This window comes from Lutjanus erythropterus, chromosome 2 (genome assembly GCF_056507025.1).
Source record: "Lutjanus erythropterus isolate fLutEry1 chromosome 2, fLutEry1.hap2, whole genome shotgun sequence".
Taxonomy (NCBI): domain Eukaryota; kingdom Metazoa; phylum Chordata; class Actinopteri; order Lutjaniformes; family Lutjanidae; genus Lutjanus; species Lutjanus erythropterus.
The window spans coordinates 40,120,584-40,135,448 of NC_139318.1; the positions used below are offsets into that span (position 1 = coordinate 40,120,584).

The following is a 14,865-nucleotide window of genomic DNA, read 5'->3' on the forward strand; positions in this document are numbered from 1 at the left end:
TGTACCCAATGTGTATATTAAGCTGTATATATCCAATTTCTCAGTGCCACGGAGCAAAATTAAAATACATACGCAAGTTTAACTGTTGCAATGGGTGACCTGTTTCTTCATTACCAGGAATGCACACAAACAACTACAGTGACCAGCTGTTAAAGAACATTATTTAATATCTAATATTTTTAAATATTTGGTAGGAGCAAACAGCCTTGGGCCTGAGTGACACAGTCAGAAACTATTAAAAGGCAAACTAACACAATAGGCCTCATGCAAGAATATTTTTGTATTCTTATCTTAAATTTCTCTTTTGTTGCATGAAGGGCTCGCATAAACATGCTACATCAAATTTAGCGAACGCTCTTAACTTCTGTGTGTATTTGAGTGCATGGTCATGAGACTTGTAAATAAGCATAATTAACGCTCCAATAATACCATATAGAGCTACACTGTCTGCCCCATGTGTCAGAAAGTGTTCATTTACAAAAATGGCACCAAACAGTAAAAAGAAAAACTGAGTTTTGAGTTTGCAGTCCTGCTTTCAGAAATCCATAAATAAAAGTCTCTCAGCAGTGGAATTAAAGGTCCTCATAGGACAAAGAATCAGAAAAACGAGTGCTGCTGATGCCGTGTTACCTGAGGACTGTCACTGAGGAAACATCTTGAAATGAAAATTGCTTCAAAGAAAAAGAAAAAGGCCTCGCCACAGTAAGACGATCAATGACTGCAGCGGTAGGAGAAGGTCAAGGAGAAGTTTCCATCACAGAGGACAGAATAAGTGAGGATGTTCTCATGGACAGAGTGTAATTTATTTTTCAAACTCAAAATGTCTTCAAACTAATTAAATATACAGTGACTACTGAAAAACTTTGGTCTGGATAACAGCAGAACAATTGCACAACGTCTATGACAGGTGTGAACCTGGTAAATTGTGTATCTGACAGTGGTTCTGGAGTGGTTCTTGCATGAGGCCCATTGTTGGGATTTGTTATATTATCATATAAAAAATACAGATAATGTCAGAATTATACCTTAAATGTCTTCCTGTTTGACTTGTGTGCCATATAAAGTAACTTTGTGTACATTTCCTATTGGCTGTAATTCAATTTAAGGTCCAGAGGTTTAGATTTGCAGGGATTTATTTACGACAGAAATGCCCTCTGTAGATATAAAGTGCTCATTCTAATGTATAATTTTTTTAAATTAATTATTTCTTTTAAAAAAAGTTCTTATTTTCAGGTGATTCTGCACAAATGAAAACATACTTATGAATACTATGTTCAATGTCATTTTCTGCCAGTAGATCCCTGTAAATCTTACAGACTGGACCTTTAACTCGATTGACTTGATAATATGAGTCATCTAACAAAGGGTTTCACAGTTTTTACAAGACGTCTAGAAATCACTACAAATTAGTGAACTTGCTACAGTGAACGATTGCAGGCAAGCCCGTTCGTTCATCCCATTGTATTCTGGGTAAATTTACAGCTTCTCCAACCCCAGTGGTTCCTGATCCAGATCACACACACACACAAACCAGCTGTAGACACAATAACAGGAGGACTTACTTGGCGTTCTCGTCACACACACCTCCACAGGCATCGTCCTTAATCTCTGAGAGAGACACACACATAAAGATTTCAGGTGAGAAAATATTGAGTGTGGTTATTTTTTACTGTGTGTGTGTGTGTGTGTGTGTGTGTGTGTGTCTTACCTACAGAGCAGGATGCTCCTTTCCAACCTTTGTAACACACACACCTGCCACTTCCTGCCAGACCATCCTCACACTTCCCATGGTCACACACACACTCTGCAACACAGACAAACACACACAGGTTAATTGTGAAAGCAGCTTGATATACTATACATATTTTCCACACATGTGATGGCCTGGCTCGGCTCGGTTTGACTCTGCATGGCAGGCAGTCTGGTGCAGCAGGGGTTTGCATCTCCATTACAACATGGCTACCCGCTTTAAGGTGTGTCTTTTAACTTAAGAAGAGTTTAGTTCAATATGAGCGGCTTCTTCACAATAAAAGTGCCATGATATTTTGTTGTTCCAAAGCTTTTATTATGAAACAGCTAAATCACGAAATGCTGTGTTTTCATCTGCAGGAACTTAACACAACTCCTATATGGCCAAAAACAACATGAAATAGTCAAATAGAGCAGATACCTGAACTTAAAAACAACGATGCATGAAAGAATATATCGCCTATCAACAATGAGCTGAATCCATCAGTGGTTGCTTTTTTGGCTGATTTTTTGGGTGATATTTGTCATCTTAAACTCTCTGCACTTTTCTCACACAGTGAATTAAGGATGTAATTATACCAAACCAGAGCTAGTGATTGTTGGAAGAGTGGACAGACTAACAAAGATAATTTTGGTGAGATAAAAGTTTTTCTGTCGAGTTTGAATGGAGTGTGTTTTATGAGGAGTTAACGAAACGTCGTTTTTCATCATTTTTTGACAATTTATAGACCAAACAACTAATCAGTTAATTGAGAAAATAATCAACAGATTCAACGGCAATTGAAATAATCATTAGCTGCAGCCCTGTAAATAAGTAAGAGCATCAGCAAGAAGAGTGTAGTGGACAGTAAAACTGAAACACCTTGTTGTCTTAATGAAGATTAAAAATAAAATATCGTTTTAGCATTCAACAACAACAACTACCACGAGGTTTTGACAAAGTCTGCTCTGGTTCTTTGGTCAGTCTGCCTCCTTGTGGCAGAAATACATTATGGTAAACAATACAAACAAACTGTACTCAGAACTGTTTCTGTCAGGATGCGTGTGTGAGTGTCTGTTCCTCACTGGAGGTGCAGTTGACTCCATATCGTCCCGGTTCACAGTCCTCGCACGCAGTACCATGGAAACCCTCGTAGCAACGGCACTCCCCGTTGCCATAGTTACCGTCCTGACACTCCCCATGATTGGAGCACCAGCTGCCGACGTCTCCGGGGCATTTGAAGCACTCATGGCCGTAGTAACCGGGGCAACAGGAGTGATCCTGCAGGACAGACCATCAGTGTTACAAGTATTATTATTACTGCTATGCCCTTTTCAGACTTGGAATCTGTAACATTGCTGACTTCATCTGTTAAAAGTGATGTTTTTGTCATTCAGACACGAGGGCCTGTTGTGTAAATGTTAACTATACTTCTATTCTGACATCACAAGGCCATAAGAGAAGTTGTAAATAATTCTATCAACAAAAAAGAGTGTTTGCAGTTCTCTCACAGGCTGATAAATTTTAAAATTTATTCTGCTGTTCAAGATTAACTGACCTTTTAATAGCCCCACCCAGAAAAACAAACATTAGAGATGTTTATTTATAGCAAAGGAACAACAATCTGTCTTCATTAAAGTGACACAGAAATGGGCAAGAACAACATGTCACACTGGAAAAACTAAATTTTACACCTATAATGCATTTTTCTAATAAATAATCTAATATATATAATATATAATTCACTAATATATAAAAGTAAAATATAAGTCATATTAAAACAAAACATAGAATTTGTATTTCTGTATGTTTTACCATGAGCTCAACAGTCTTTTCAGACTATTCAGTTTTGGTATAAAGTATTGGAGGTAGTTTGAAAATCTCTTGTGGTTAAAGTCTGTAAATTTGAATTAAAATGTCAGAGTGAGTTTTATAGTGGTAGAATTAAAAATGTTGGTGTGAAGTGCCAGCAGACCTTCAATAACCGAAGACATTTGATGACACAACCGGGCACCGACTTCCTCCTTCCTCCAACTCGCTTCCTGTATTTACAGTTGGATTTCATGTTGACCGGAAACTGTTGTCGGATCTGCAGTAAAACACACATTGAAACACAGCGGAAACCCAAACTGAGAGCTTTATGAGAACAAAGACACAAAGACAGAGATGACCTGGGGGCTGGACTACAAAGCAACTACGTCTTAGCCAGGCATTATTTGCATGAGCTGGCTCGCCAAAACCTAAAACCCTAAAAAGAGATTAATGGGTATCTGTGCATGTTCACATAAAGTGTTTCATACATCAGTTGACTCTTCTTCCGCAAAATGGACCAATAATATAACACCTACTTCAGACAAGATTAACAGATTTTTACTACGGAGAGTCATGAAAAACATAATCAAACATTACAGCAAAATGCAACACCATTGCTGCAAACAAGGTAAAGGGAGAAATGCTATCAGAAAATTACTAATCCACTCAATGCACCTTCCATGCCTCCTACTTATTTCTACAAACTGTACATTAAACTTTAAAAGAGCAGTACATAGCCGCTGCACTTGCAAAAATAAGCGTAGCAGTCTAAACAGTGAGTTGGAGCCACAGACTTATATCAAATAGGTTGTAATCCTGTTAAATATATGATCAATGGTTGAAGTGAGTTGCCAGTTTTCTAATCAGTGTCCTGAGCTGCAAACGCACATGACAGCAAATGAGGAGTGAGCATAAAAACTTCACTCATCACGTCTGTAGTTCATTCTTTATCGTGTGGGTGATCAGCTATGAAAAATTTAAAGTTTTAATATGGCGTGAAGCAAACAGGAGAAAAATTATGTGTGCATATGAGTTCCAATGGCAAAGTGATGCATATGGTTTGCGCTGCTGTAATTACATTACACAGCTTGTTCTGTGACATTAATAAAATAAATCTCAGCAACTTTGCAGAGGCCTGTATAACATCTTCCCTCAGCTGAGAATTGCTCATATCATCATAGCATCAGCAAAAGAATTAGTTAAAGAGCGGCACAGCTTTTTACAGCTGATTTAATCAGAAACTCTGAACATAACCCTCTCCTGACGAGGTTATGAGCTCATCATAAGTTACCATGGTGATCTATCCAGGTTAGAATTGAGCCACCTTAGTGACATTCATAAAATCTTGGCTTTAAACTTGACATACCTTGCTAACCCATTAATCTTGCTTCAAAAAGTAAAGACATGACTCAGATGACTAAACAGATTATATCTAGTGTGGTGTAAATAATACCAGCAACATCTGTACACTACCGTGTGGTTAAATATAATCTACTCCTCTTAGTCCTCACTTTGTGAAGGTTCAAGTTTGGAAGGTAATTTAACTCTGAGGTCACTTTTGAGGAGTTAGATCATGTTTCTGAATGATGTTGCACAGGTGTTCATGTTATTGTGTCCACCCCCCTGGAGACAAGCAGCTTTCTTACTGGCTGGTAGTTTAACAGACATCGAGGTGGTCCGTCACAGTCTGAACACCGTCCCTGGAGACAAGGACAGAGAGAGAAAGGGACTGAGGGGTTGGAATAATTGATCCATCCATCCATCCATCCATCCATCCATCCATCCATCCATCCATCCATCCATCCATCCTAACAACAGATGTCTCAGGACCACGTCTGTATCTAAAGTCTCTCCACTGCCAATCTGATGATGATTTATCCACAAGAACAAACTGAATACTTCAATAGTGGTCACCAAAAGTAGTTCACACCAAAATCAGTCAAATCAATCAAAGATTTTTTCCCCTGGCCTGTAGTGCAGTTTCTCCATCTAGACTTTGGAGATGTCTGCCTTCTCTCTAATATAATGGAACTATGATTGCGGTGCTCAAAGCTCAAAAAAATACATTTGAAAAACTCAAAAGCAAAGTCTCTTTCCAGAAATCACGACCTTGTTGCGCAAAATAATCTACAGACCTTGCTGTGAGCAGTTTCATGTAGGAACATTTATGTCTTTACCAAACTACATTTGCCAAACACATCACCACACAGAAGGAACCCTTTCAGTGGGTTCTACCTAGAACCCAACATAAAAGGTTATACCTAGAACGACCTATGAAAAGTTCCACCCAGAACCCCATATGAGAGGTTCTAGAGATCTGTACCAAACAAAGTCTGTAAATATATGTTGTGCTGGCCAGGACATTCTGCAGACTATATTTAAATTAAAATGGTAGTTTAACACATATTTTGCAACTTAACACACATTGCGCCTCCTGCAATTTCAAAATTGCTGTGGGCCATCTTGCAATTTCCATAAAATTTTGATAAATTGTTCAGCCTTAGATTCCAGATACATCTACATCTAAAAATACTTTTTAAAACATGGGTAAACATTAGAATATTTGAGGGTAAGGATCACTGAACACCCATGTCTTCTTCCTGAATAGAACCCACAGTCTTACAAAGAACACTTTTTACAAACATTTCTTCTTCTTCTTGAAAAAAAATGAAAAAATGATTCATCAAAAGCAAATGGTTCTGAATAGAACCCCTGCCCTTAAGAATGATAGAGCATGAAGAGTGAAGCACAAGAGAGGAGACGAGAGTACATAACATGGATCTATCTGTATGGTTTCTCTCTGCAACACAGTCTCCAGTCTGCAGTGGGGCTCTTTTGGGACGTCATGCACAACACTGATCACCACACACTCCGATTTATATTCACCTTCACCCAGCACTTTAATACTGTGCAGCTGCACATACAACCAAAACAGCAGTTTCATCCTTCCATTCATTCAATCATCCCTCAATGTGACTCATCATCTGTCTATCATTCTATCTTTCCATTTGTCCATCTATCTGTCCATATGTCTATTAATCTATCCTTCCGTCCATTCATTCATTCATCCCGCCATCCCTCCGTCCTTACGGTGACCTGCACGGCGACCTGTTTGCTGCATCTGTTGCGTCGGGGTTTGAGGACTTGATTGAGGACCATGATGACACCGTACTGTGTCTCCATGAACGTACCATCAAGAGGAACGTCGTTCACAACTGTCTGGAGGACGAGAGAAGGAGAATCAAATCAGACTGTTTGCCTATTTCAGCACATTAAATTTGAATCTGCTGCACTTATAAAAATGCTTCATATGCATGTCATCTTTTTAATCATTTTTAGATTGATTTCGTTCTTTCCCAGCAGCCGTCAGTTTAGGTTCACTTCATTAAAATTAACTTGCGGAGACTTGAAAGTTGCTGCACAGAGACAGTCCTTCATAGTCAGACTTTAGGAAGGTTTAATTTTCTGTCAAAGTCTTGTATCATCACCAGCATATTGCAGCAGTGAGCAGGAACTCTCCTCAGCGGAGCGTTAATCCTCAAACTGACAGTCAGACGCTGAAGAGCATTTTATTGACAAACACGGTTGTCATAAAATCAAACTCAGAAGACAAATGAGAAGCACATATGAATGCAGTGAAAAATGTAATGTGAGTTTACTTGTTTATTCCATTCATTCCGTTTTTTCTGCAGCTCACTGTTAGATGTCATAATGTCCTTGAACACACCATCACGTAAATATTTTAAAAAAGCTCCTCACAGCTGCCTCACCAGATAAAAATTATGTAGTTTTATAATCTGATAAATTTGTTTACATATTGACTGTGACAACTTTTCTGCATTTTGATTTTGAAATGAACTGAAATCTGTAGCTGCCTGTAAGGAAGGAAATCTGTCTAAAATCTCATGGAATACAAAAGCAGCAGCGTGGTCCTGTGACGCTTGTGCTGGTCCAGCTTTTGTTACCTGGTTGTCTTTGTTTAAGTGGAACTGGACCTGGTAGTCACTGCCCAGCATTGTGCTTTTCACTGTGCCGTCATGTAGGTGGTCAGGGAAGAGCAGGTCACTGAGAATCAGGTGGTACTTGAACACATCAGAGTCCTGAACAGACAAACAGTCAAATACGGAGTTCTTCAGATTGAGTTCAGTTACCAAGTTGGAAAAACAACGGACCAGGAGGTTTTTAGATAGAATTAGGTCTGAGGACGTCATCTTCATGTGAAAGAGCCAGAAAAATGTCTCAAAGTGCGGATGTGATGTTTGCAGCTGTACAGGTTTGTGTGAGTCAACTTACAGAAAATAAACCATTGATACATGTCTATCATTGACAAAAGTTTACTGCTCATAATAACCACTGTGTTGCCTGAAAAAGATGCTGATGGGACGGATACATTAGTCACTACTGATTGGTAGAAATAAAATAACTTCAAGCAGCTAAATCAAACACCATGTCAGACTGAAGAATGAAGTGAAAATGTTATTTAGTTGCAGTTCAGACTTCCCTCAATCCATTTTTGTGTTATTATCAGGACCTACCAGGATGGAGGAGTTAGTCCTGCTGAGGTGCTGCCTGATGGCGTCATCTGTTGGCAGCAGGAGGGTGAATTCAGCCCCACGCAGCTCCTCTGACAGATTGTACATCTGTGAAAGAACACGTGCACACACACACACAATAAAACACACTGGGAAAAAAAAACAAAAAAAAAACTAAAAAGGTTCAGACAGACAGATGTCTCACCAGAGCGTATTGTCTAAACAGAGTGAAGTTGGAGGATGAGTTCAGGAAGGCCATCAGGGTGGGGGGCTCGGGGGGGAGGTCTGAGCGGGATGGGAACAGAACCTGACAACAAACAAACAAAAACAAATGAAGAGAATATCAGTTTATATCTTTAAGAAACCAAAAGACTCAAATTTGCTTTCATTCAGTGATACTCTGCCTTCAAATTCCTTCCTGATTCAGACATTAGGAAAACTAAGACTGTTTTACTGGACCTTTAAAGGGATAGTCCAGATTTTTCGAAGTGGGGGTGTATGAGATACTTACCCATAGTCAGTGTATTACCTACAGTAGATGGCCATTGACACACCTCCAGTTTGGGGAAGCAGAGAGGAGTACCAGCACAGACACAAAGCAATGTACTGCTGTGGACAGGGTCAGCAGCAAAACATATTTTAGCCACTAAAAAGGGCCTACCCATAAATCAGCTTAAATGATATGGCAAAACCAGATGAGAGGAAACTTCTGTTACATAAGCCAAATATCATGCTCTCCAAAGCAACCAGACTCCTTTTGCAAAAACAGTAATTTTACCTCACAGAACACCGGTGCTCCTAGTCTACTACCGGCTTGAACAGTTAGTTTGTTTGTGTTATTCCATGACTTTGGTGAATCTGAACTAAACACAAAAGCCACAAAATAACATGAACAAACTAACAGATTGAGGCAGTGGTAGACCAGCAACACTGGTGTTCAATTAGGTAAAATTACAGTTTTTGCCAAAGATGTTTTAGATGGGCCTTTTTCAAGAGGCTAAAATATGTTTTACTGCTGACCCTGTCCACAGCAGTTCAGCAGGCAAACTCTGGCGTTAAAACCACTACATCACTGCATTGACTATCCATAAGTACCTCATACAACCTCACTTAAAATGATCTGAATATATATCTACATCTTTAAGGATAAATCTGACTGTTCAACACACCAGTTTATTGTGGACCTCCAGAGGATGAACAAACAACTCCATGATTATTCCTTTAGTTCCACCATCAGGACAAACTAGCTCAACTACTGGTAAAGCTCTAAGAGTAGTTAAGTCAGCAGTATGTTGTATGCTGCTCTACTTGGCCCTCTGGCTGTTAAGCAGCTGACTCTCACCTGGTCTATGACGTGGATGTAACCATTGAGTGCAGGCAGGTTGTGGGTAAGGATCAAGGCGTTTCCAATGCGGACCACCTGGAACAAAACAAGAACAGTAAAATATATACTGGCTTGTTCAGTAAGTGTCAACATGTGGAAAATGTGCACATTGTTCAAATACATTTGATATGAAACATTCAATCACTCCCATTCAGGTAAGAAATATAACAAAAAATAATTAATTGTCTCTCCACTCGTGTCATTTATATTTTTTTATTTCAACCAAAGTAGAGTTGGTGATTGTTGGAACAGCGGAAACACAAACCAAGACATTTTTGGTGAGTTTTCTTTGGTTTCTGTTAAGTTTGAGTGAAGCTGATGATGATGCAAAAGGAGGAGAGCTTGGCAAGAACAATTTAACAGTCATTTCTGGTTAAACAAAACATATTTTACTCCTTAAAATAAGGTCTCTCACTGTCATGATCCTTTCCATAATGTTGTCAGACATTAACAATAACAGTCTGGCCCAAAACAAGCACAAAAAAACCGAGAAAACAAGCACCACCTGCTCTGTGTGCATCACGGGTGCACTTGGATGATGGTGAGGTGGCTGACAGTGCACCACACAGCTCTGTGTTTCCATCACTCTTGTCCTCTTCTATCACAGTTAGTTTTGTGGTGATTCTGAGACTTGGTTTGTAAAGTTTACAGCCTGTCATGCTGTTGAACTGCTCTGTGTACATTGGCACAGATGAAAAATGAGAGCTGAAACTTGTTTACCAACCACTCCTTTCACCCTCTCTCATCAGTCAAACGACAGCATGTAACTGTAATGCACACTGACTGACACATGAAAAACAAAAAAACAAATGCTTGACTGGAAGAATCTCAGCCAATTTTAGGGGCTCTGACAAATGATTTGAAACTTCAACTATCAGAGGGCATCTCTGATAAAATGGCATAATTCTTCTAACTCTATTAATCTTACTTTGTTTTTTGATAAATGTAATTTTGTGTACAACTCTCATGCTGTTTGGATTCATGTTTATTTTTTGAAAAATGTTGAAACACTGTTCAGTTATGTGTATGGTTGTTTGTTCTTTGTTTATACTGTATGTGTATGTATGTCAGCGCTCGGATAATATGCTAATCTCCCAATTCCATACTATCACAATATTTCATTGTGATTCCTAAAGTATTACCCCATTCTTACCCCACTGCTGTTGCTGATCTCCCAGTAGGTGGGGGGATTCAGGGTGGGGAGCTTGCTCCCAACCAGTCCGTAAAGATCTTCTAATGAGTAGATCCCCTGCAGGAAATGGGCCCTGCAACCAGGAAGAGCATAAGGAAGTAGTTACAAGTCACTGAACTCAAACTCACAATGTGCTGTTGTGGATGTGGTTTTGAGTCTGAGGGATCTGCGTTCTCTCACAGTTCACACGACGACAGATGGGTCAGTGAAGTTCAGTGAAAAATGGTTGCTCAGCTTCCTGGTGGATCCAGTTCAAGCATGATTAAGCATCAACATTGTCAGAGAAAACAGCTTCCTGAGCAGGTCAAAGGTAACAACAAAGGACAATGCTGACAATCCATCTTATTGTCAACAAATCTCTTGAGGAGGCCAACAATGTGCCACGTAAATCTGTCAACTGGCTAACTTTTTTTTTCTTTAAAGGCTTAGTTATTTCCTAAACTTTTGTGCAAAGTAGTTTTTAGCAAAGATGACTTAAACAGGCAGACATTGCAGACATTTGTTGGAGACCATTTTCCACATTTTGGTGTTTGGTGTTTCCAGTAGCAGGACCGTGTATGTGTGACTGAGTCAAAATAAACTACAGAGTGTGAGTTCATGGTGATGAAGGAACACGTCATCCGGTGTAACAATTAAGCTTTGTGAGACACAGAAACAAGATATATCAGGTTTTGGAAACAAAGGCAATACTTGTTACTCAATCAGTTTCTATGTTGTTGTGTTGGACTTTTTGTGATGTAGTGACAACCTGTGGAGTAAGTTGAGACCTACAGTGGCTGGTGAGCAGACTTAGAACATGGAAGCGCTGACCAGCCAGAACAAGCTAGCTTTAGTACTTTTACTATTAGTAACAGTTTCAAAAATTACATGCAAAAGTTTATCATAGTTGAAGTCGAAACACAACTGTGAATATTGTCACTGTTGGGTGCAAACCTTGCATCTCTATATTTTGACTTTTTCAAAAATCAGTGTTATTTATATCAATTTTTTTTGTTGTTACAAATATGTAACTATTGAAAAAACTATTGAAAAAAGAGCTACAAAAACACAGTTGTTAAAAACACAGGTTATTTTTTCATTTCCTGGACATACAAGGTTTTTGCCCAACAGTGACAGCAAGCAAATCCAATGAACTGATTTAGCACTGAAATTTTGCCCTCATAAATGCCAATTAGATTAAGATAATATCCATCCACATCATGAGAAATCCTTATTTCTGCTCCTCTCATGTTTTGATAAGTTACTCTGATCAGAGATCTTACTCATAAAAGTGTGGTCGTCATGTAGTCAACCAGAGTAACAACAGAACGGACCCAAATGCAGACATACAACAATCTGAGTTGAGATCCAAAGTTTAATAGGAATGCAAAAGCAGCACTGGGCATCACCAAGATCCTGTGGAGCTCGGTGCACAGAGGAAGGAAAGTGTTTTTCTTTGTGCTTCTTTTTCATTGTGCTTTTATACACTGATTTCATCCAGCAACAATGGTTGATTGAAGACCTAAAACCTTGAACTTGCTGTACTTAAAAAGATATGAAAGTCAGCCTACTGACCATTTTGAATGATGTTTTTATATTTACTTTTTATTTGCTCCCGAGTCTGTTTTATTCTGTGCTCTGACCGAAAGACGAGAGATTTTACTCACACATATATAATTTAATACATTTGATCATCTGTCTGCAGATAAGATGACAGATGATCAGTACATATATTAAATTATATATTTCTCTCCGAAGTCAGTGTGACAGCGCTGGGTGCAGCTGAAAGACTGAACTAAAACTGTCTCACACTCCATAAGACTACGTCTAAGCAGCACATTAATTTAATTGAATACATTAATGTAATTAGAGTCAGATCTACTCATGCTCTAATGATGGAGCAGTGATATTGTAAGGCTCTGTGTCCAAAGTGTTTTTTTTCCAGCTGAAAACAAGAATCCTTGTGAAAACACCCTGCTGAGAATCTTTGAAGACGCAGTGAGAAGATTTTAATTTACGCCTTTAACTGATTTTAATGTGTGATTAATGTTGTGCGTTAAAAATATTTTGGAGTGTTTTTTTGATCATTTTAATTGATGTAAAGTGTCTTTGAAGATCCTGAAAAGCACCATGTAGAATAAATGTATTATCATTATCATTATTCACAAAGCTATTTTTTTTTTTTGCCAGCTGTCCTTCCTGCATGTGTCAGCTGCAGGAGTTTTTCTTTCAGTCTGGATTATGATGGTTATTATAGCTATCCTCTTTATGCTTCTTTTTTAGGTGTGCTGTCAGTAGGCTTGTCCATGATGCAATTTGTCAGATGCTGCAAACGCCGCCCTTTTCATGTGAACACGCTAGATTGGGAAGCCCTGGGTTGATTTACCGAGTTGATAACCAGCTTCATGTGACCGCTTATCCTTGACGGCCTTTGTTAGGTTTAGTCAAGCCAGATCACTTATTGATATCCTGGGTATGTTGAACCTGCTTCATAGTATAGGCCCAAAGGCCGAAGTGTGCGAAGTCCAACTAATAATACAAAAATGTACAAGGAGACACAAAGAAAACACTGGGAGTCTTGACCACAAACATACAGACAATGCCATCGCCAATCAGTCAAGTTGTACTTTACATCTGTCTGACTTACAACATATGTAGTGAAAAGTTTGAAGGAATTAAATAAAAGGTATTAAATAAATAAATATATGTGAAATTTTGTCATAATAATCGTTGAGTCCAAGTGGACGTTTGCGTCAAGTTTGAAGAAATTCTCTCAAGGCCTTCCTGAGATATCGGTTGGACAACCCAAAACCATGATGCCTCCTTGTTGCTCACATTATTCAAAAGCTGAAGAAGAAGTTAGACAGTTTGGTCCACTGCAGACCTCTTGTCTGGATGTCACTCACAAAATAAAGTTGCTTGATACATATTTATCTGTAAATCATGTCTCTGAAGAAATCGTCCAAGCAAATAGTTTAGTTGATATTATTTTCTGATGAGATGTCTGTCATCAAGCTCACGCTGACCTGGAGGAAATCTCTGAAAACACTCTGCACCACACATATGACTTCTCTGTAGCCTCACTGTTTATTATTTAAGTGTTGCTGTGTAAGATTATGTTTTCAGGGTTAAAAAAATGAACCAAAGTTTTCTCCACTGAACTAATTTTAGCCGGCAAAGTAAAGCAACAGTCACACATTTTGGGAAATCCTTCTTGCAGCTAGTCACATGACAAGATTTGCAGATTTTCTTCTTTGTGCTACACTAGGTTTGACATGTCTTGGACGTCTCTGTAGAGGACACACAGAGAGAAAAGTGATATTCATCTTCTCATCCGACTCTGGAGAAGACGGAAAACGAGGATTTACAGACGCGATGTCTCTTGTGGATCTTGACACACAAAATCAAAGTACTGCTACATTCCTGAGCTTAGTGAGCAAAGTATTTGTGTGTGTTACACCTGTAACAGCAGTGTGTGAGGTGACTCACCGCAGGAAGTGAGGCAGGTGGTGTCGGCTGTGCCAGAACGAGCTATCAGCTGAACTCATGTTCCTCAGAGCTTCTCTGGACGGAACCAACACCGTGATGTTCCCACTCAGGTCCTCAGCGGTGGCAGAGTACCTCTGACAACAAACAGACACACACACAAAAGAACAATTTATGTCATCTTTTACTGATGAATTATTTGTTAAACCACTGACCAGCCTCATAACTACAGCAGCTACATCTACTGGGAAAGAAAGGATTTACAGGCAGGGTCTATTCTTATTTTTTGGGTGCATTTCAGTTTAGATAAAACGAGATAACTTTAGTAAAAACTGGTCTGGTCGCCAAGATGTTGCTTAGTCTGAATCTGTGGCATTCAGATGCATCACACAAGTTTTAAAGTAGAACAGTGAATAAGTGAGCAGTGAGTCTGTTTCTTACACACCTGTGTCAGTCGGTAGAAACTGTACAGCTTTAAGTATATGTCCAGCTCCTAAAAACACACACACACACACACACACACACACACACACACACACACACACACACAGAGTTATTATGGGATTCCAGACTGTGCACTCTTGATGAATATAGTGGCAGTAGGGATGTAACAATATATTGAACAATAAAAAAATGACTCATTGACAACAGGGTGGGCTCAATTCAATCTCAGATTTGACTCTTTTTTTGGACGAAAAATGGCTCTTTTTCAAGTAAAGGTTGCAGACCCCTGATTTAGGTAAAGAGAACT

At 39.0% G+C, this 14,865-nt stretch overlaps 1 protein-coding gene across 1 annotated transcript in view; it reads right to left on the reverse strand.

The window, feature by feature from the left end:
• Positions 1 to 14,865, reverse strand: part of stab1 (stabilin 1) — a 96,767-nt gene that overhangs the window by 43,670 nt on the left and 38,232 nt on the right. Inside the window, exons 28-40 of the mRNA XM_084739564.1 lie at positions 14,560 to 14,607; positions 14,118 to 14,251; positions 10,611 to 10,722; positions 9,416 to 9,493; positions 8,279 to 8,380; positions 8,077 to 8,181; positions 7,507 to 7,641; positions 6,632 to 6,760; positions 5,188 to 5,241; positions 3,705 to 3,818; positions 2,815 to 3,010; positions 1,709 to 1,804; positions 1,563 to 1,608 (exon numbers count right to left, since the gene is read on the reverse strand). Coding sequence (XP_084595690.1) covers positions 1,563 to 1,608; positions 1,709 to 1,804; positions 2,815 to 3,010; positions 3,705 to 3,818; positions 5,188 to 5,241; positions 6,632 to 6,760; positions 7,507 to 7,641; positions 8,077 to 8,181; positions 8,279 to 8,380; positions 9,416 to 9,493; positions 10,611 to 10,722; positions 14,118 to 14,251; positions 14,560 to 14,607 — 1,349 coding nt within the window. The remainder of the gene's footprint in view (positions 1 to 1,562; positions 1,609 to 1,708; positions 1,805 to 2,814; positions 3,011 to 3,704; positions 3,819 to 5,187; positions 5,242 to 6,631; positions 6,761 to 7,506; positions 7,642 to 8,076; positions 8,182 to 8,278; positions 8,381 to 9,415; positions 9,494 to 10,610; positions 10,723 to 14,117; positions 14,252 to 14,559; positions 14,608 to 14,865) is intronic.